The sequence below is a fragment of the Dreissena polymorpha genome, chromosome 14 (genome assembly GCF_020536995.1).
Source record: "Dreissena polymorpha isolate Duluth1 chromosome 14, UMN_Dpol_1.0, whole genome shotgun sequence".
Lineage (NCBI taxonomy): Eukaryota > Metazoa > Mollusca > Bivalvia > Myida > Dreissenidae > Dreissena > Dreissena polymorpha.
This window is the reverse complement of record NC_068368.1, coordinates 56,575,198-56,598,269: the sequence shown is the minus strand read 5'-3', so window position 1 is coordinate 56,598,269 and position 23,072 is coordinate 56,575,198. Positions and strand designations below refer to the sequence as shown.

General features: G+C 33.7%; 1 protein-coding gene across 2 annotated transcripts in view; it reads left to right on the top strand.

Moving 5' to 3' along the window:
* The window catches only part of LOC127856920 (adenylate cyclase type 10-like), a 107,896-nt gene that overhangs the window by 29,328 nt on the left and 55,496 nt on the right, over positions 1-23,072 (top strand). For both annotated transcript variants that reach the window (XM_052393116.1, XM_052393117.1), the window contains exons 10-17: positions 5,026-5,057; positions 5,815-5,933; positions 7,689-7,765; positions 8,974-9,210; positions 12,597-12,756; positions 14,508-14,697; positions 15,707-15,790; positions 17,649-17,938. In XM_052393116.1, coding sequence (XP_052249076.1) covers positions 5,026-5,057; positions 5,815-5,933; positions 7,689-7,765; positions 8,974-9,210; positions 12,597-12,756; positions 14,508-14,697; positions 15,707-15,790; positions 17,649-17,938 — 1,189 coding nt within the window. The remainder of the gene's footprint in view (positions 1-5,025; positions 5,058-5,814; positions 5,934-7,688; positions 7,766-8,973; positions 9,211-12,596; positions 12,757-14,507; positions 14,698-15,706; positions 15,791-17,648; positions 17,939-23,072) is intronic.

Here is a 23,072-nt window from a genome sequence, read left to right as displayed (position 1 = left end):
GAATCTTGGTCAAAACTATGTCCCCATACAATATCCTCAATTATTGGTGTACTTGAACATTATAGTATAGCCACAAACAATGAAGCACAAACGTTTGAAATTAACACCTGTCAATTTGTAAACTAAGGGAAGGGTATTCTTTACATGTTTGACTTTTATTTCTACTGAAAAATTGTAAGGGCATTGAGATGATGTGCAGAGGGCATGCTGTCATATAGTCAAGTTAGTTCTTTTAAGGTTGAAGGTTAGAGCCTTCATTTTAGTGTCTTCTCCATATCTCTTATATAATTTGAAGGCTTGTCTGGAAACTTGGCCAAAAGTTTTATCCTGTTTTGTCCATATCTCTATAATCATTGAATTAAAATTATGAAATCTGGCATCCATGTTTAGGTGACTGAGACTTTGTGCTAAAGGCATGAGTCAGTCATGCCGGTTTATGGTTAAGGTCACATTTGAAGGTCAAACATTTGAGACTCCCTTTTCAACTTGACTATGTATCCACTATTCTTTTTATTCCTGCTGAAAAAAAATATGGAGGGGATATAGTAATTGGTCCTGTCCGTCCGTTCGGCTGAAACTTTGTCCGGAGCATAACTCCAAATCTATTCAATGGATTTACTTTAAACTTAGAATATAAACAGATTGCAACTAGGAGAAGTGCAGTGACCAAGAACCATAACTCTATCTACCTAAGTTTTTGAATTATCTCCCCTTTTATATAACTTAAAAGTAAATTTTTGTCCGGAGAATAACTCTAAATATACTAAAGGGATTTACTTGAAACTTGAAATACAAACAGATGGCAACTAGGAGAAGTGCAGTGACCAAGAACCACAACCCTTATCTACCTTAGTTTTTGAATTATCTCCTTTTTTATATAATTTTAAAGCAAATTTTTGTCCGGAGCATAAATCTAAATCTACTGAAGAGATTTACTTGAAACTTGAAATATAAACAGATGGCAAGTAGGAAAAGTGCAGTGACTAAGAACCATAACTCTATCTACCTTAGTTTTTGAATTATCTTCCCTTTTATATAACTTTAAAGTAAATTTTGTCCGGAGCATAACTCTAAATCTACTTAAGGGATTTACTTGAAACTTGAAATATAAACATATGGCAACAAGGAGAAGTGCAGTGACCAAGAACCATAACTCAATCTACCTTAGTTTTTGAATTATCTCCCCTTTTATACAATTTTAAAGTAAATTTTTGTCCAATGCATAACTCTAAATCTACTGAAGGGATTTACTTGAAACTTGAAACTTAAACAGATGGAAAGTAGGAGAAATGGAGTGACTAAGAACCATAACTCTATCTATTTTAGTGTTTGAATTATATCCCTTATTTAATTTCAACGTACATTTTTGTCCGGAGCATAATGAATTATCTCCCTTTATGTGATTTACAAATATTATTCTACTCTCTAAAACAAATGTTGTCATACAAGCAAACACATTTCGGCAGGGATTTGGCACTACTGTGACAAGCTCTTGACGAAATATTGTTATGAATTTTGTCCTCAATAATGTTATTAAATTGAGCCATGTCGTGAAAAATCCTGTATTTATGACAAAATTTAACATTTTTTGTTTTCTATAGATTAATAAAGACTGTTCTGTGCTTGTTATTATGATACCAAATTTAAAGATATAGCTCCGTTACTTACTGAAAATCTTTTATTTTAGTAACATAACTGCAGATGCGTTTTGACGTTAACAACGTTTTCAAGTAAACCGCATTCGGATTTATGTTTCATCAAAATCCATACTTATAAAAAAGATATGAAATAAAATTTAAGAACACATTTATTTTGTTAAATATATATTATCAGGTATCTATTTGTTCTAAAAATAGTTGTGATTAACATTAAACTGTAATATAACATGCGTTGCTTAGCAACATAGTCCACTTATATTTACATCGACGAGCAAACCATACAGTTTAAATCTAAACCAATCTCCCATTTTTTCACAACATATTTAGTTTTTCATGGAATACACACATCATGTTCAAAACAAACACTATCAATTACACCATCAAAAAATTAACTAACACTATTCAATAAAAATAATACAAATAATTTCATTGTGTTAAAATGTTAGATTTTATTTTCCCAAAGGTGCTTTTCCTAAAAATTAAGAGTTGAGTAATCTTCAATAATATCTACTTTTCACACTTATCTATTTAAAAAAAATTAATTATTCTTAGCATGTTCACAATTTATTTATCATGCAGCTTATATTGTATGTAGAATTCTTCGTTTGACATGAATTCTATACAAACAAGCAGAAGTGAATACAAATATTTCATTTTATATGAAAAATTGTTATTTAAATGTGTTATAAATAAACCAATTTATTCAAACAGACATTTAAGGATATTCAAAAAGTACTGAAGAATTAGTTTGAAGTTATTTGTCATTCCCCTGTAAATATTGACATTATAATGTGTGTAATCTTTCGCCGTAGATGCCATAGATGCGACAACATAACTATAGTACTTTATGTTTCTGGGCAACGGCAAGTAGCATTCTTGTTAGCATCGCTGAGATATGGCCTGACAACTTAAATAATACTAGTACTCTTGTCTGTTTCGGCCTCTACAATCTGCGGTCGTTGGTATGGAATATAGTCGCAATCCATTAACATTGACCTCTGGACATTCGACTTCTGTGCGCATTGTGACCACCCATCGGACAATAAATTCTCCAGTTCCTGGAAACGTAAATATGCCAATTATTCAAACATAAAATAATTGATACAAGTTTCTATACGCGAAATTACAGAGATTTGTTTTTGCACTCAGTAATTGAATAATAGGAGACAATGTAGATCTATATATGCGATATACAAGCTATTTCCTACCGAAACAAGGATAATACGTGACAAAAATCTTCCAAAATTATATGTAATAATATCCTTTCCGACATGTAAATCTATTTAAATCTATATAGAAGTTGGATAAATAATAATTTAGAGAATATGGTCGAGTTTATAATAAACAACGATAACAAATACTAACAACTTACAAATTCTATTTTGCTTTGAATAAGAAAAACTGTTTAGCTTAAGGATCGGCACAACAAATAAGAATCGGTTGGTTTATTGGACAAAAAAAAGTTTTTACGTCTTGTTATGTGTAACCCCATGGTTGCAATTAAAGGTTGGGATCAACTCTTACAACAATTCATGTACAAATAAAAAAATACTTTTAGTCTGATAAATTCTACCGTAAATATAACATGTTCATTCACTGAATATCTTAACAATGTTCAACATGGTGGTTAATTTGTAAACACGTCTAGTCCTCTATATTCTATTAAATATTAAGATCAAACTAATTTTGCTAAATAGCTAATTATAATAAAATATATTACTGACTTCTATTTCATTATCCATATCACGTTGTTTCATATAAAAGATGTTTCACAAATACAAAACTGTCCAAAACAGCTACACAGATTCACATGTTTCAGTGATGACGAAATTGCGCAAATTTAAAAAAATGTTTACAGAGAATTTACCAACGTCATAACTGATGTCAGGAAAACATGTTTTGTCGCGACACGGCTCAATTGATTTGCAGAAGTCACCCAAGTTTATGGGCAAGGTTATAGTTAAGCAAAAAGTAAGCCTTCATTTTTGTGTCTGCACCATGAATCTTCTACGCTTTGTTGGAAGTTAATAAAAAGTTTTTATAATGTTAAGGTCACTTTTACAATGTGTAGAAGGCATTAATCGATCATGCTGTCTCAAAGTTAATGGTCAATAATTTAGCCTACATTGTATTCATATCTGCCTGCTGCAAATTTAGGTAGCCAGAAGTCATGAGTAAACCACTGTGGCTCAAGATCAAGGTCACCACTTCAAGGTCAACAGATATAAATGTAGGAAAAGGCTGTTTCTTGGACTGTCTTATATATATGAGGAATTAAGAATGTAATATTGTGTTTTTCTAAGCTCCAAGTATGTGATTATTGATTATTGCATAAACTCTATCTATAATGCCCTCTCAGGCGGGGTGCAGAAACTTGGCAAAAGGAGGGCTTGCACGGGAGAAATCGTGTATTAACAATGCGATTCACGTGCCGTTCAAGCCCTGTTATGTGTTTTTCATATCCATAATCTGGTCCACGCGCAGTTACTTCCCTTCAACAGCCTTCCACGATTTTCCAAGCATAAATGGGGAACTGAATAAGCACCAGTTTCCTCATACATGCAGGGATAATGACTACTTCAATCCACTTTTCAAATTATACCATCTGCACTCTCTTGACAACAGCTTTATTTTATTGGCAACGTCAATGAAGTTAAGGTTATTTACTCAACACGTTCAAAAGACTATGCTGTAAATGTAAGTGTTTATGTACCTTAAACGTTCCTGCTGTAAATTCCAAAATAATTCCTCATTACTTACTTTGCGCGGCTGCATTTCAACTTTGCATTAATTCACTGTTTAAACACATTTTAAATTGAAAACTGCCTATCCGAAGGTAAAGCCTCGTCATTTCGGATTATGACCGAGTGAGGCATATGTAAAACACAACCTTGAACTGTATTGAAATGATCAAATTATTTTGTCGATATCGAATGAACAAAACTTATTGTTTTCAATGTTATTTAAAATTATTTTGGTATGTGTGATTTGTTTATGCAATAATAGCGAAAATACACATTTTCTGGGACATGATCATCTGGGGTCGCTCTCAAAATACATAATACATGTTTTCGAGGGCATGATCATCTGCGGGCGCTCGAAAAATCCGTTCCTGCCCGAGTGCGCAGCAGAAACAGATTTTTCGAGCGCCTGCAGATGATCATGCCCTCGAAAACGTGTATTATCCCTATAATATATGTATCAATGTCTGGACACTCCTTTATATTAAAAAATTTGATTTGTAAAGTCGTCTAGAAATAGCCGAAGTATTTGAAAAGTAGTGATCCTTCTGTATCTTTTTTTCATAATTACATACATGTATATTCATTATTTTGTATGTTCATAAGAGTTTTTTTCCATTTTACAGGTTCATTAAATAAATTATTCCTTTTTGATAAGGTAATAATAGTTGATAAGTTATATTCCTTGTTATTGTTCATTGTGTCGTTTTGAATCTTGTTGAGTTGAAAGTACTAGGTCCTTGTTTAACTGAGCTATGTATACATTCTTAGACCTACATATTATTTTAAGATAACATCTAGGGGAAAAGAGGGAATGTGCATTGCTAAATAATCATTGTCAATTTTAATGGGGATAATACCTTTGATATGCCCGTTTTACATTTTATTTTTAAGTCTTTAATATAGTTTTGTTTATGTAGCTTATTAGTTAAAAGGTGACCAGGTTCTAGAATTACCATAAAAGGATCTGAGTGCAGAGATAATAGGTTCTTTTTATTCACGATTAAAAAATTGGAGAAGATTACTTTATTTGATTGGCATACGTTAAGACAATACTAAGTAAACAAATGTTTAGCTTATTTAGTATAAGCAGATCTTTTTTATGTTACTATTTAACCATTACTAGTGTTTTTGTTACCACTTTAAGACTGTCTATTTCTGTGGTTATTGCTTCCATGCTTCTTTCTCCAAAACTGAATTGCAAAAAGCAACATTATCAAACAAACTGCAAGTTATTATAGATTTCCACAGAGCTTAATAGACCATTATCTCTTTATATGTAAAATACTCTCGTTTTGCTAAATGGTTGTGCATAAAATGTTTAATTCCTACAAGAAAAATAAGGAAACATCACTTCTTACAAAAATCTGTAAAATAGTTCGTATATTTGTTGACTGGTTATGTCATGTTACCAGGGCTGCACATTTCTGTTGATCTTTGGGCTGCCTGGCTTCAAGAGTGAGAATGACTGCGCCCATGCCCTGATGAGCTCTGGGAGAATGAAGAGCCAACTGCACAAGGTGCAAGGTGTCAGGTATTTAAGAGGCTTGTGCAAACAAAGGGAATTTATTCAGTATTTTGTATGTTGATCAGTGAATCTGGTCTCTTTGGTAAAATTGTGAAAAATATCAATATTATGAAAAATGATTACCATTACAACGAGAGCTGTAAGCAAGAATCAAATAATAAATGGTAATGTTCTTGTCCATGTATTTATCGGACGCTATATTCTTCATCAAATATACATAAACTCAAATTCTGTACAAGTTTTATTTAATTAACTAACATTCTTTCAAGATATTGCACAATTATAACATGATGTTTTAAATTCAATTTTAAGAATGTGTAAATACACCATGGGAAAGTAGTTTTGTATGTTTGATATAGATGAACTTGTTCAGATTTTAAGAACATCATTTATTCATGTAACACATATACATGTATTACAGTTCTGATGTTGAAAAAAATCCTAATTAATATAAAATACTAAATGGTATATATTAATTTCTTGTATTATTTAACATAACTTCTTTTGAAATATTGTTTTAAGAAGATGTAACATGTTTACAGGGCTCGAATTTAACTTTTTTTCTACTTGCAAAACATTGCGAGTAGCTTCAATACCAATTCGCAAAAGCAAAAACATTTCGCAAATTATGTATGAATGAATTATTTAGGAATATATTTTTATTATACGATTTATTTAGGGCTATTCTAGGAAATGCAGTGGGTGGGGGTCACAAAATTGACGAATGGGATAAATTTGTGTTGGCTAGGCCCTATGGGTATTGTTTTCAAATATAAGGGTGTCGTGTTCAAGTTAATGTGTCAGTTTAGGATATTTTGTAATGGATTTTCGATTATTGAAAAAAATCAGCTATGATATCTAGTGTCGTGTGTGACGTCACCAAAATACATATCGTACTTGACACCCATGCCAACGTTTTTTTTCAATGCAAGTCATATAATTAATTATTAGCAGCTCAATAAAATGAATTGTAATTATGTATTAACGATAAGTACTTTTCGATATATATTACATACCGATGACATCTGGTCAGGCATGAAATGCACACAATCCTCGTAGAACATTCGATTGACGTGATCATTTTCATCGACAACAAGTTTTAGTTTTATATTGAGTTCTTTTTCCCACTTTTTACTGTTTTCGTAGAAGGATTTAATTTCTGTTTTTTTTTTCTAACTCAACGGTTAACTTTGCTTTCGTATTGTTATTTTCGTCTGTGGGCAAAAAGAAACTAGTTATTTTTCGCTTCGACGCCATGTCTGTCCAAGTTCAATGAACACGTGTGAATAGTCGACTGTTTCACGTTCTTTGTACCAATACCATCTGCGTAGCTGTACTATAAGTATACCAGTCTAAATACTAGGTGCGCGCTTCCGCATACAGCTAATCAGACATTCTATAAATTGACCTACGTTATAGCGTTCACAACTTCGAGCGCATTTAGCAATATTACTCTTTTTTTTCTCACTATTTTTTTACTCACAAAAAAACACTAGTCCCAAACTTAACTCCCAATCGGTATTTTTCACTCGCATTTTGCAAGTGTGCGAGTGTTAATTTCAAGCCCTGCATATATATACAACTTAACGGATAAAATAAGTTTCATGAGTATTTATCAATCAAAATGTCGGCAAGGATTTGAGGAGATGAACTGCTTTTGGAACATCATATTTATAATTCTAACAGACATGTTTAAGTTACTTTAATGCAAAAGTGTTCTATTTGAATATTGATATTACATTGTGCTGTAATATTTTCCAGGAATGTATCAATTGGTGTCACCACTGGTACAACCTTCTGTGGTGTAGTAGGGCATCCAAAGAGACATGAATATTCAGGTATTATGCAGCGCAATCTTAAATGATCTATCCGCCGCGCTCTTAAAAAATGGGGTTTAATGTATGTGCGTAGAGTGGTGCCCAAGATAAGCCTGTGCAATCTGCATGCATAGCTTTATCAAGGACAATTCTTTCTTCCTAGGCTGGATATTTGTTGAGAAGAGACCTCCTTTAACCCTTTGCATGCTGGGAAATTTGTTGTCTGCTAAAATATTGTCTGCTGAATTTCTAAAATTAGCATTTTCTTCGATTTTTTTCAATGAATACTATCAAAATAGCAAACGGTTTGGATCCTGATGAGACGCCACGTTCTGTGGCGTCTCATCTGGATCCAAACTGTTTGCAAAGGCCTTCTAAATTCGGTTCCCGCACTGAAAGGGTTAAATGAAAAATTCCATAAAAGTTTTGTCCTATTTATATCTCTGCAGAATGCACATGCCTTAAGACCAATTTTCCCATAGTGTAGCTCATGTACATTTGTGTTGAGTACCATTGAATTTGGATTGGTATGAAATATGTTGGAACTTAATCCCATAAAAAGGACTTGTGACATTGGAAAATATTCAAATGACTTATAATTATTGTTTAAATTAAATTGATACATAGTTAGAGCTACAACGCTACAAATCTATTTATAATAAAAGTTTGATAAATAAGTGGGAATTTTTTATGCATATTCCTTATTTCATACCGCCTTGACAGATAAGTAATGCTTGTAACTTTCTGTTATAGATTTCATATTTATCAAGCTGTAAACAGTTGTTTTATTTGGTTAATTGTATACTTGAACTCAAAACATACAGCAACACTTTAGTGCAATAGAACATGAGTTTTATTTTGTTTTGAAATGCATAGATTGATTTAATGATATCAGGTTAAATAAAGTATGGTCTTGTCCTATAATTATTTTAGCACTTGTTTATTTGATTGCTATCTCAAGAACACTTTTTAATTAAATATTACATGATTCCAAATGTATATAACAGAAAAAACAGCAAGGGAAAAAATTGACTTATTATATTGCTGTTTACATGATACATTATAACATAATAATAATTGGATGATTTTAGGATTAAGATACAGTTTATCATACAATAAAACATTTCGGCTTATCTCATGGCCTAGTCTCTTTTCAAGCTTCTAATTAAAGACTTTGTCCAGTCTACTCACCTAATATTGTGCTTTATAATACATCCTGCGGTTTGCAGTTATTGGTAGGAAGGTGAACATGGCTGCTCGGTTGATGATGAATTACCCCGACAAAGTCACCTGCGATACGGACACATTCCAAACCTGCCGACTACCTGCCTCGTACTTTGTGGAAATGGCTACAAAGCAATTGAAAGGCTTGAAAAATGTGGGTGTAATTCGGGAGTTTGCAGGATTTTCTGGAGAACAGAAAACTGTTGCTAAACAGATCACCCACTCAATGTATCCTATACTTGGTATGTATTTTAGTTTGAAATGCTAGAGTTAATAAACAATTTAATAAACAATTTACAAAAGTTGAAGAACAAGTATATTTTATCTGTATAAGGGTACATAGGACTTACAAAATCATTTGCCCGGCCATCTTGTTTGAAAGCATGCATTGGAGTGACCATTGGTAAGAATTAACTCTGGTTACTGGAAAAGGAAAATAGGAATGTTTGTTTTAAGCTCACCTTACCACATCGTGCTTACGTCGAGCTTTTGTACTCACAGTGTTTTTATTTCACCATTTTGGATAGTAATATAGGCCATTTGTATTAGGGAAAAATTGCATTGTTTTAACTAAAAGTGGTAAATTGGTGTTGTTTTTTTTTATAACAAATACTATCAAGTCAAGAATAAAATGTTATCAATATTTTATTTACTAATGTACAACTGATAAAAATGGAAAGGGCGATGAACTGAAAATTGTGATTAAAAGAATGTTTGTTTTGATTAACCTTATATTGGAAATTTCAGCCAGTCATTTGGGAAAAATGCATACTTTTAGAGATTGGAAAAATGTGGCCAAAATTGGGCCAAATTTGTGCCCCATATTTACCATAAAAACAACACTGGTTCACCATTTTGTCTGTCCTCAACATTTACCCTGTGAACAATCTAAAGGCATTTTTAATTGCCCAATCTTGAAATGTTTGTCCTAATAATAGACAATCCCAGAATCGATAAATTGACCGCCGCCATATTGGCTATCACGTGACCCGCTGATCCTGACGGTACTGAAGAATTTGGCAGATTACAGCGTGATCATAGTGTACACCCGCTTTATTCCAATAAACAGTACTTTATGACTTCTCACAAAAGGATTGAAAACAATTGAAACATGAAATCAAGTGTCATATGTATCACATCGTTAATCAATATAAGTTAAATAAGAAATATACACGATAGATTTATAAAATATGTGTCTCTGCAACAATATTCAGTGACAACACGTAATGTTTAAGGTTGACTTTGCTTTTTAAGCATACCTTTCAGTAATGCCTTTGTATAAAATTTAATGATTTCTTTATGGAATAAAATTATTCAATGAAAATTATAAAGGTTATAGCAATATCTAATGTCCGAAGTAAACATTGTGATTTGAGCGTAAATAGTGCCGGAGATATTAATTAATGAGCGTAACTTTGAAAGATTTCAGGATGAAGTAGACAATTTTATTGAAAAGTAGATATCTGCCTTTGTTTAAGCCTGTATTATTTACATGCAGTACTTCTATAGTTCCTGAGGTACTCAATAAGAAACTTTGTAAGATTCAAGACTGAGGCCGACTTTTTTTTATTGAATAGTACATATCTTTGTTTGTCTAAACATTTTCCATTTCGTTATTAATATTTCCCTTGTAAGTGTCATTTTAAAGGTAATATAAAAATCTATAGCCGAAATGAAGTTTGTGATTATAAAATTGGTCCAGAAATATTTATTTGCAAACCTGTGTAAGATTTCAGGTAGAGGCAAACTTTTTTAATTAAAAGTATGTATCTGGTTGAGTCTAAAACTAAAGTGTATTTTAGCAATTTCTTTTATTTAAAAATCGCTCTCAAGCTAATACAAAAATCACTAGCCAGATATGAATTTTGTGATTCTAAATGAACAAGTACCGGAGCTATTCATTTGCAAAACTGTGTAAGATGTCAGGACATGGCATACTCATTTTTTGAAAAGGACATATCAGCTTTTGCCTATAACTTTCTTATAATTATTATTATTGAAATAACATTTAACATAGTAATACCAAAGTTTATAGTCTGAAATAAACTGTTTTGGGCTGTTCTCAATATTTTCTAAACTGATTTCATTATCTGTTAAATTTTCTTAATAACATCTAAATTCACGATAAACATGTTATGATGAAAAATATGGAGCCTTAAATAAACTTGAATAGTTCCAATTGTGTTCTCTAGATTTCCTAAACGTATGTCTATATTCATTTTTCATATATAAAGTCTAAATTTACGATTAAAAAATAAAAACACGAAACAAAATAAGTGATTTTTTTCTTCGTTTATTATGGATGATTAATTTCAGCAAGATAAAGGTCTTGAATAAAAAACATCAGCGATAAAGGAGCGAACAAATACGCTGAATGGGAGGCGATGTCCCAATTGTGGATTTAAAGCGTTTATGGGTATGCCCGTGACACCACATGTCTGCACATGTGTAGATACCGTAATTAAAATAACATATCATGTGTCACCTTTAAATAACATGTTTAAAGACAATCAAGACCTTATTCTCGCCAGGGACCTATACAAATAGGTCCCTGTTCATGCTGAGTTGTATTACTCTTAATTGAATGCAGATGAACCTTATTTCTCTTAATTACGTAATAACTGATATTAAAAAAACACAAACTATTATGTTATTATCATATCGATAACAGAAACTTTTTAAATCTTCAAATATATTCAATAAAATCGTTTCGCCTTCTTCTTTTGTTCAGGGACCTATGTAAACATATATGTCCCTGTTGTTTTCTTCAGTACCGTTTTGGAGGCGCGTAAGTATTCAGGGGCGGTAATCCGGGAGTTATCAATTTCTGGGTTGTCTTTATTTAAGCAAAGTTGACTAGGTCACATGTGGTCAAAAAGCCACAAGAATAACTTATAGAAAAAGCTTGTGAACCCTCTAGACTCCAATTATTTATCCCAATCATAAAATTTGTTTGAACAATTTTCCTAATGATATCTCGGCCAAGTTTGAAAATGGTTCCTTCGAAACACATGGCCACTCTGGTAGCAGGCAAGTTTTCAATAAATGGCTATAGTTAATACCTTTTAAAGACTCAAGAAGTCACATTTCTGTGCCCAATCATCATGAACAATTCTTAAGTCTGTTGAAAAACATAGCAGCCTGGAGATGGGGCAGTTTTCCTTATATGACTTTTGGAAAACAGTGAAATAAACACTGTGGTGGTCGCATTTTAATAGCCCAATAATCGTGAAACTTGCTAAGAACATTGATTCTTGTGAACCTTCTAAAGTCCTCATTTATTCCTCAAAAAACACGACACTGTAAGAAAATTTATCCCAAATATATCTTGACGGAAATTGAAACTAGTTCACTTGGTATTTAACACAAGCTCACTGGGTCAGATCTACTAAAAAGCTTGCGAACACTCTAAAGGCAACATTTTTTGTGAAATCATTTTCTATACACTTGCTAAGAATATTTTGCTTTAAAGTTATCCTATTTGCGATCTAAAATGGTTCTTTGCACATTGCACAATTTAATCAAAACAGTTAATTTCTTTGTGTCTCAGATGAACAACCTAAGGCCTTTGGCCTTTTCATTTTTTTTTAAATGTACAAAAAGCATTCACCATGTTGGATCAAATTAGGTCGTCAGATGGAGGAGTTCATGTTTGGAGACCAGGTGGCAGCCATGAGGAGTGAGGCACCGGCACACCACAGGCACCTCGTGTTCAGCGGACCTGCAGGCATTGGCAAGACCAGGCTCCTGGACCAGATACTCAGCATGTCTCAGCAGGCTGGATTCAGGTGATGGTGGGATAACCCATTTCTTTACCCAGATTAATTTTCATTTCAGATTTCATACATTTGATTTTTAAGGGATTTTAAGAAGGATTACGTGTAGTTGTGATTAAATGATGATTTCTGTACCCACATTTGGAATTGTTACAAGGAGCGGCATACACAGTCTGTGACAGCATCATGTTCATGTACTACCTTCATATTTTGCTAGCCTTACAAGCATGGCAAGATGATTAAGCTTATCTGCTCATTTTTGTCAAGCATATAAAATTAATATTTGTTGCATCTTGATATAATTCTGGAAAGTGCTATGAATTTATTCTAATTTGGTTAGGGGCTTTATAAGTCAAAGAATGTTATTATATAAATAAGTTTCTTATTCAGTTTTGCTTTGTTAATAGTCTTGTTGTGAAACTACTGAAGAAATATGCAATATTTGTTACTTGAGTCTCCTGAAATAGAAATAAAATAATTTAGAACAGAACACAGGTGTTGTTTGTGCACTGAAGTCACAAACCAAAGTGAAGTATTAATCAGAATACCATTGATTGTGTCATATTTTTATGCCCCCCTTCCAAGAAGAGGGGGTATATTGTTTTGCTCATGTCCGTCCGTCTGTCCGTCAGTCCCTCCACCAGATGGTTTCCAGATGATAACTCAAGAACGCTAAGTCCTAGGATCATGAAAGTTCATAGGTACATTGATCATGACTGTCAGATGACCCCTATTGATTTTCAGGTCAATAGTTCAAAGGTCAAGGTCACAGTGACTCAAAATAGTAAAATGGTTTCCGGATGATAACTCAAGAATACTTAGGCCTAGGATCATGAAAATTCATAAGTACATTGATCATGACTGGCAGATGACCATTATTGATTTTCAGGTCACTAGGTCAAAGGTCAAGGTCACAGTGACTCAAAATAGTAAAATGGTTTCCGGATGATTACTCAAGAATGCTTACTCCTATGATCATGAAACTTCATAAAATCATTTCAGATCATGACTGGCAGATGACCCCTATTAATTTTCAGGTAACTAGGTCAAAGGTCAAGGTCACAGTGACTCGAAACAGTAAAATGGTTTCCGGGTGATAACTCAAGAATGCTTACGCCTAGGATCATTAAACTTCATAGATACATTGATCATGACTGGCAGATGACCCCTATTGATTTTCAGGTCACTAGGTCAAAGGTCAATGTCACAGTGACTCGAAACAGTAAAATGGTTTCCTGATGATAACTCAAGAATGCTTACGCCTATGATATTGAAACTTCATAGGAACATTGATCATGACTGGCAGATGACCCCTATCGATTTTCAGGTAACTAGGTCAAAGGTCAAGGTCACAGTGACTCGAAATAGTAAAATGGTTTCCGGATGATAACTCAAGAATGCTTAGACCTAGGATCATGAAACTTCATAGGTTCATTGATCATGACTGGCAGATGACCCTAGTAATTTTCAGGTCACTAGGTCAAAGGTCAAGGTCACAGTGACTCGAAACAATAAAATGGTTTCCTGATGATAACTCAAGAATAATTAGGCCTAGGATCATGAAACTTCATAGGTACATTGATCATGACTGGCAGATGACCCCTATTGATTTTCAGGTCACTAGGTCAAAGGTCAAGGTCACAGTGACAAAAAACATCTTCACACAATGGCTGCCACTACAACTGACAGCCCATATGGGGGCATGCATGTTTTACAAACAGCCCTTGTACATAAACAAGGTTGTATATGAATTATTTTTGCAGAGTGATATCATGTCAATGTGATTTGGAGGACAGCAGCTATCCATATTTCATAACCAGCCACATACTACAAAGTCTCATGCGTTACACTGGCTTCTCTGAAAAGCTCTCAAAAGATGCGTACCTAACGGATGCCGTAGGAGTGAACAATGCCCAGTACTTGTTTCTTCTTAATGGCATCCTAGATTGCCAGGTATTATTTCTGTATCCATTTAATTTTTTTGATATGACATTTTGTGGGTTCATACAATCAGGATTATTTGTTGGATCTATATTTCATAGATTTTTGTATAATGTTGGATATATGCTATAAGACATTGGAGGCATATGTTAATTCAACTTTTTATTCATTGGTTGAAAAATGTTTGTCTGTTTTGCCTTCATATTATAAAGTGCTGCTTTGCATGGGAGGTATTTTTAACCAGGTTTTCCAAAGGAAAAAACTGGTTATTAGATTGGCAAATGTCGACGGGTGGGCGGGCTAGCTGCATGGCGGGCAGGCTGAGCAAGCTTGTCCGGGCCATAACTATGTCGTTCATGGTGAGATTTTAAAATTATTTGTCACATTTGTTCACCATTATTGGACGGTTTGTCGCGCGAAAGAATTAGGTAAATATCTCCCAGGTCAAGGTCACACTGTGAGTTCAAAGGTCAAAAATGGCCATAAATGAGCTTGTCCGGGCCATAACTATGTCAATCATTGAGAGAATTTATAATCATTTGGCACATTAGTTTACCATCATTGGACAGTGTGTCACACGAAATAATAACGTCAATATCTCCAAGGTCAAGGCCACACTTTGAGTTCAAAGGTAAAAAATGACCATAAATGAGCTTGTCCGGGCCATAACTATGTCAATCATCGTGAGATTTTTTAATCATTTGGCACCTTTGTTCACCATTATTGGACGGTGTGTCGCGCAAACAATTACGTCAATATCTCCAAGGTCAAGGTCACAATTTGAGTTGAAAACCTGGTTTTGTGACAATTTTGTCCCTTGTTCTCTATTATGACTAGCTAAAATTGTGTTTTTAAAGTTTGATTTGAATATTATCACCTAAAATAGGTGTTGAGTAAAACATTTAGACATGATCAATGAAATACATTTACTTAGTTGCTTTGCTAGCCATTTTAATGTCAATTATATCTAAATTAGTGATACTTTGTTTCTCTAAATCTCAGCTTATTTTGAATTTACAAGCTCGAGACTCCAGACTCCTTGATTGGTGCCAAGTTTAATGAACAGAGTAAGCGGCAACAGTTGCTGAGAGCAATAGCGGCAAAGGTAGATTGTAAATTACACTTGTATTATACCCCCACAAACGAAGTTTAGGGGGGTATACAGGAGTGAGCTTGTCTGTCGGTCTGTCTGTCAGTCAGTATTAAGTGTCCGCTCTCTAATTCAATTTATTTTCATCGGATCTTCACTAAACTTGGTCAGATGTTGTATCTAGATGATGTCTAGGTCAAATTCGAATATGGGTCATGCCGGGTCAAAAACTAGGTCACGTTGTCACTTAGTACGTTTTAAACATTGAGCATGGTGTCTGCTATCTAATTCAAGTTTTCATCAGGGCTTCACCAAACTTGGTCAGAAGTTGTATCTAGATGATGTCTAAGCCAAGTTAGAACATGCGTCATGGCAGGTGAAAAACTAGATAACAGGGTCACTTAGTGCGCTTTGTTAAATACCCCTTTTTTTCTCTTGATTTTGAATGAAATTCTGTTGTTACCACCAACTTTAAGATTAGATTGCCAATGGAAACGGCAATTTGAAATGCTATAAAAGTTTCTTGTGTGGACCATAACTCAGCCATTATTGAAGAGAGTCAAATTTAATGATAGATTGATTTAAGAGAAAATGCTGTATTATTTACTCTTTGGTAAATTATGGGGTACTTTATTGCCCTTACGGATTGACACCGCCAAAACAATATCCCTCCGCCTATGGCAGGGGATATTGTTTTGGCGGTGTCAATCCGTCCGTCCCTCTTTCCATCCGTCCGGCACTTTTGTGTCCGGAGCCATATCTTGGAAGTGCTTTGGCGGATTTCATTGAAACTTGGTGTGAGTATATATATGGATAAGAGGATGATGCACGCCAAATGGCATTGTACACCATCTGTTAATAACAGAGTAATGGCCTTTTGTATCTTGAAAAAATGCTTTTTAATATAAGCTTAGAGCTTTATCTCCATTAAAACATGAGCCAAAGCCATGAAACTTGCCATAGTTGTTCTCAATCATCTGGGGGATCTTCACATTCAACACCCATAATCCTAGGGGCTAAGGTCAAGGTCACACATTGAGATCAAAGGTCACAAATTTGATGAATTGTTCATTATTTAGTCATTCCTTTACTATGCATCAAGGGATTCTGTAATAACTGTCCACAATTGTTCTCCATTATCTAGCTGAGTGTCAAATATAAGATCCAGGTAGCTAGGGTCATGTTGAAAGTCACACACAAAGGTCAAAATCACACATTCCATCCAGAACACTTTTGTGTCCAGAAACATTTATTTGGCAGGGGATATCAGTTCAACGAATTTGCTTGTTAAATTTTGTATGCGACATGCATATTCATAAGTATTAAAGGCATAAAGATGCAATATTGTGTATTGATAGAGGACATGGAGAGGTAGTGCAGGGGGGAAATTGAGAAGTTGTGCTGGATTCTTTCTATAGTATTTCTGTAGATATTGCCCTTTATGAAAGTTCTTTTGCAATACATATTATCAATAAAGTTTAGGATGTTAAGAAAAAACTTCATAAAGCTGCTGAAAACATTGTATGTTCTGAGTAAAAATTTGTATAATATAAAAAGACTTTAACAGGAAGTAAAAATACAAGAACCATAACTCTTTCTTTGTTTTTTACGGATTAAGTGTCCGCTATTTAACTCAATTGTACAAAGGCTTATTTTGAGTATCATATTGATTGTAAATTTTTTTTTACCAATAAAGGACATTGAGTTTATTTTATTCAATCAATAAATCAAACTGTTTTCCCAACTTAAATGGTCAAAGTCTTACTTTTGGGTCAAAACTTTACTTTGGGGGTAAGTGGGGGTATTGTGCACTTTCAGCATTCTTAAAAAGAAAGCCAACATGTTTAGCAGCTCTGTTGCTCAATCTTAACAGTGTCTGCACTCAGAAGCCATACGTGAATGTGTGATAGTGATAGATGATGCCCACAACGTGGACACCTCTTCATGGCAGTTCCTGTGCGAGATGGTCAACCTGAGCCACTGCCTCATCATTCTGTCCATCCGACCCACCCTGCTGGATGTGCCAACGTGTCGAGCAGCTAAGGACTTCATGGAGGACCCTCAGGTCAAGGTGGTTGACCTTGGGAGTCTTGAGCCCAAGTACATGGCACCCCTGGCATGCCAGATGCTGGACGTGATCAGTATACCGAGAGATCTTGACAAGTTTGTATATATGTGTCTTGTTCGGTGAAAGCTCAGGGGCTAATCAAGGACGACACTTTCCGCCTAAACTTGATTTTCGGTAAGGAGGGACTTCCTTGAAACTAAAAATACCATTAAAGCGGAAAGTGTCGTCCTTAAACAATAGTGCAAATATATCATATTTAGTACCAATAGATGTATATTCATATATATAATTTCCTTTTTATAAAAATACAAATTGGTTATTAGCATCAGTGTAAACGTGGTCAGAAGACTAAATACTGACAATACCACGCAACAAAACAATAAATTAGCCGTATTCTTTTTATGTCCCCCACTATAGTAGTGGGGAACATATTGTTTTTGCCCTGTCTGTTGGTTGGTCTGTTGGTTGGTTGGTTGGTTGGTTTGCGCCAACTTTAACATTTGCAATAACTTTTGCAATATTGAAGATAGCAACTTGATATTTGGCATGCATATGTATCTCATGGAGCTGCACATTTTGAGTGGTGAAAGGTCAAGGTCAAGGTCATCCTTCAAGGTCAAAGGTCAAATATATGGGTCAAAATCGCTCATTTAATGTACACTTTTGCAGTATTTCAATATTCAAGATAGCAACTTGATATTTGGCATGCATGTGTATCTCATGGAGCTGCACATTTTTAGTGGTGAAAGGTCAAGGTCAAGGTCATCAAGGTCAGATGTCAAATATAGACCGTTCCATAATCGATAAATTGACCGCCGCCATATTGTCAGTCACGTGACTGTCCGCCATTACACTGCTGCTAACTTGTGCGAATCTGCGATTCCAAAAGCCAAAGACGTAGAGAATACTCGCTTCACCGTTGTCGGATAAATAAATTACTTAATGAATTAATGTGAGGCGATTATCACATTTTTGTTGTTTAAATGATTGTTTGAAGTTGAGATTGATTGTTACAAATAAAATGTTTAAAATGCTTTCGTGTATTTGTTTTTTTATCCGTAATCAAGTGGTAATCATCGGCGAAAATTTGCCGGCTCAGTCGCTTATACTATGTCTTTGATTAGACTTGTTACTTTTAACGTTTCACAAACAATTCACACATGTATTGTTGTGTTGATTTTAATAGCCGCAACATCAAGCAGATTATGTTTTAATTAATACTTATTTTAATGAATACTTATAAAAGATTCTCGCGCAATTAATTACCGCTAATTGTTTGTAATTGATCTCATTTGGTAAAAATCTACATTCCAAAATCATTTCATATTATATTAAGTATGATATTTTTGATACGCCTTCCATTATTTTTCTTGTTCTAACTGATATCAGAGATAAAAAAATGTGGTTTGGATTTATATTAATTTTTTAGATGGAATTTTGTCACGTTAAAAAACGAGCTCTTTATCATGAGAGAGTGATATTGATCTTGACGACCTTTTATGTGATTATTCGGAAGATGAAGAGAATGCGATCTATGTGATATATCTATATATTCATCTTTGAATCATTTAACAGCTATAAAGCTAAAAATACTAAAAAATGTATTTTATAGGTCTTTGAAGTAACGCAAAACATATGGATAACGACACCAAATGTTTAGTCAATTAATCCACACAAAAAACTCCGATAAAAAAACACCTAAATAATATTTCAAAAATATATTATTAAGCGCTAAACGAATTTATTAATACATTTATTTGCAACTTTAAAAACGCGGCATAAGCATCAAATTAAAGATTATCTGAAGACTGAAAGGCCGACAATTTGACACAATAAAGAGCTCTATGCATAAGCCGTAATATTTTTTTTGCAGAAAAGCTTCAATAAATTACAATAGTAATACATCTAATTATAAAAATATAATTATCAATGGCATGAGGACGCTAGTGTAATAAATAAATGAGTGTTAGAAAGCGTAAGGAGTGCTTTGAAAATAAACATACTACAAAGCCATATTAAAAGCAAAGGACATGACAGTATTTACATGTAATTTTAATTTGATGGGTTTTGTACAAAGAATGACGCTATTGAGGAATATTAACATACAACTGAAAAAACACAACTTCATATGATGCAAATTGAACTGTGTACTCATGTATATTGAAAACTCGTTACTAGTGAGTATGAGTGACACATATCTAACATTTTAACACACATATATTTATATACATATATATATATTTTTTAAATATTTTTTACCTCTGTTTGTTTTCAAATGTAATTTATTGTTTTATGATATCGTTCGTGCATTGCCGTAACATCAAATCTTCATACGGAATGACGTAGTTTTAATTAACCGATACCCGCTAAATACGTTAAATGTTTTATTTTTATATTTTTTTTAAATACTTTATTTTTTCATAAATTAAACGGGCTAGTATCTTTACGGTGTACAATTCCTGATATTCTATATTGGACATAACTTTTAATTTGTAAATTATGTAACATATCTTATTTACGCAACTGTTAAGTATGTCGGAGGTAAATTATCTTACCAAATGACTGCTTAATTCTACCAGGAAGATGAGACATGGTGGCATCATCAATTGTGTTTAATGACCACACTGTCATCTGCCACCCAGTGTGGTTTATGACACCATGTGGTTAGTTAAGTCTGGACAATATCTGATCAAAACGAGATAATCGGATTATGCAGAACAAAGGGGCAATTAAACACTGGAATGCAAAGGCATACACGATTTAAAGATTGATGCAAATAATCAAATGAAAAATATTCCATTTAATTTAATTAAATGCTTTTTTTAAATGTGTCAATGTGTTAGTTTTCCAAGACAACCAAGACCATGTAATGACGGCCTTAGAATTTAGAAAGAAATTCATCCGTTGAATAATCGGTGCTCTCTTATATATGTTACCGATTGTTAAGCAGCAGTGTAATGGCGGACGCGGAGAGAATTCAGGGGAGATAATTATGTAATGACTAAATTATGGAACGGTCTATATGTGGCCAAAATCGTTCATTTATGAGTACTTTTGCAATATTGAAGATAGCAACTTGATATTTGGCATGCATGTGTATCTCATGGAGCTGCACATTTTGAGTGGTGAAAGGTCAAGGTCATCCTTCAAGGTCAGAGGTCAAATATGTGGCCCAAATCGCTTATTTTATGAATACTTTTGCAATATTGAAGATAGCAACTTGATATTTGGCATGCATGTGTATCTCATGGAGCTGCACATTTTGAGTGGTGAAAGGTCAAGGTCAAGGTCATCCTTCAAGGTCAAATATATGGGTCAAAATTGCTCATGTAATGTCACTTCTGCAATATTGAAGCTAGCAATTTTATATTTGAAATGCATGTGTATCTCATGGAGCTGCACATTTTGAGTGGTGAAGGGTCAAGGTCATCCTTCAAGGTCAAACATCATATAGGGGTCAAGGTCATCCTTCAAGGTCAAACATTATATAGGGGGACATTGTGTTTCACAAACACATCTTGTTTATAGTAAGACTTTAAAAATGATATTTCAAAACTTATAAAACATATATTAATTTGATTATAACTATAAACGGTGTGGATATTGTCACTGTTCATCAGCGATCGAAAGTGTATTATAAGGGGCGCATTTAATCAATTATAAAACAAAGCCATAAAAACGGAATACATTACAATCGTTAAATGTTGTGGGAATTTTCTTTTCCATAGAATGAATTTTCGTTTCGTTTCCATTGAATTACAATATTAATAAATTTTAATATACAAATGGAAATAAAACCTGCATCTTGTGCAAATTGAACTGTCTTTGCATGTATATTGAAATCTCTTAACAAGTAATAAGGAGTGATACATGTAACAATCTAGCATTTTATGATAAATATATAAATAATTATTTAATTTATTTTACGCAAATATTGTTTATCAATTATGATTGCTTGGTTTCATGATGGTGTTACGTGCACTGCAAGAACGTACAATCTTTACACTAAATTGCCGAGTTTACGTTTGCTGGTGCCCGCGTTGAATACATTAATTGTGTAACAGTAATATTGCACAATATTTTAAATTTAAAGTTATGAAGCACTGTATTATTATGATTAAACTGGCTAACATATAAATACACATGTTCCTATTAATCCGTTTTAGACAAATATCATCTTTTTTTTAATCTGTTAAATTATTTATTAAAGCAAATGTTACGTATTTTGGCTTTAAAGGGATCTTTTCACGGTTTGGTAAATTGACAAAATTGAAAAAAGTTGTTTCAGATTCGCAAATTTTCGTTTTAGTTATGATATTTGTGAGGAAACAGTAATACTGAACATTTACCATAGTCCAATATAGCCATTATATGTTTCTTTTGACGATTTGAAAACCTAAAAATTATAAAGCGTTGCAACGCGAAACTATTGAATAATTTGGAGAGTTCTGTTGTTGTCGTTTAAATTTACGAAACTACGAAGATTGCTTATACAAGGTTTAAAATACTTATTGAGTGTATACTCGGCGGAATAGCCGAGAGGGCTAATGCGTTTTTACTTCAGACTAATTCCAGGACTCCGGGGGTCACTGGTTCGAGCCCTGGTACCGGCTACTTTGTTTTCCTTGTTTTAATTTTATTCTTGATTTTTTACTGGAGCTTTTAAGATCCAATGTTTACATTTATCAATATAAAGCATTTAATGACAAACTTCAAAATATGCCAAAATCTGTGAAAAGGCCCCTTTAATATTTGGCTTGCTCAATATGACTGCTCAATATGCCAAGAGATGACATGGAGGTATCATAAAGTCTGCCACATGTGGTCTATGCAGGGGCCCAATTAGAGTATAGGTCCCTATGCAGCGATTTTTTTCCTTCTTTATAAAGTACCGGTAAACGGCACTTTCCCAATTACGAAAAAACTACAAAGTTCCCAATTGTTGGCCAAAAAATTCCCAATTTGAGGTAAAAATAAAACAAAAATTAGAAACAATTTTTATGTCCCCCACTATAGTAGTGGGGGACATATTGTTTTTGCCCTGTCTGTTGGTCTGTCTGTTGGTCTGTTGGTCTGTCTGTTGGTCTGTCTGTTTGCGCCAACTTTAACATTTTGCAATAACTTTTGCTATATTGAAGATAGCAACTTCATATTTGGCATGCTTGTGTATCTCATGAAGCTGCACATTTTGAGTGGTGAAAGGTCAAGGTCATCCTTCAAGGTCAGAGG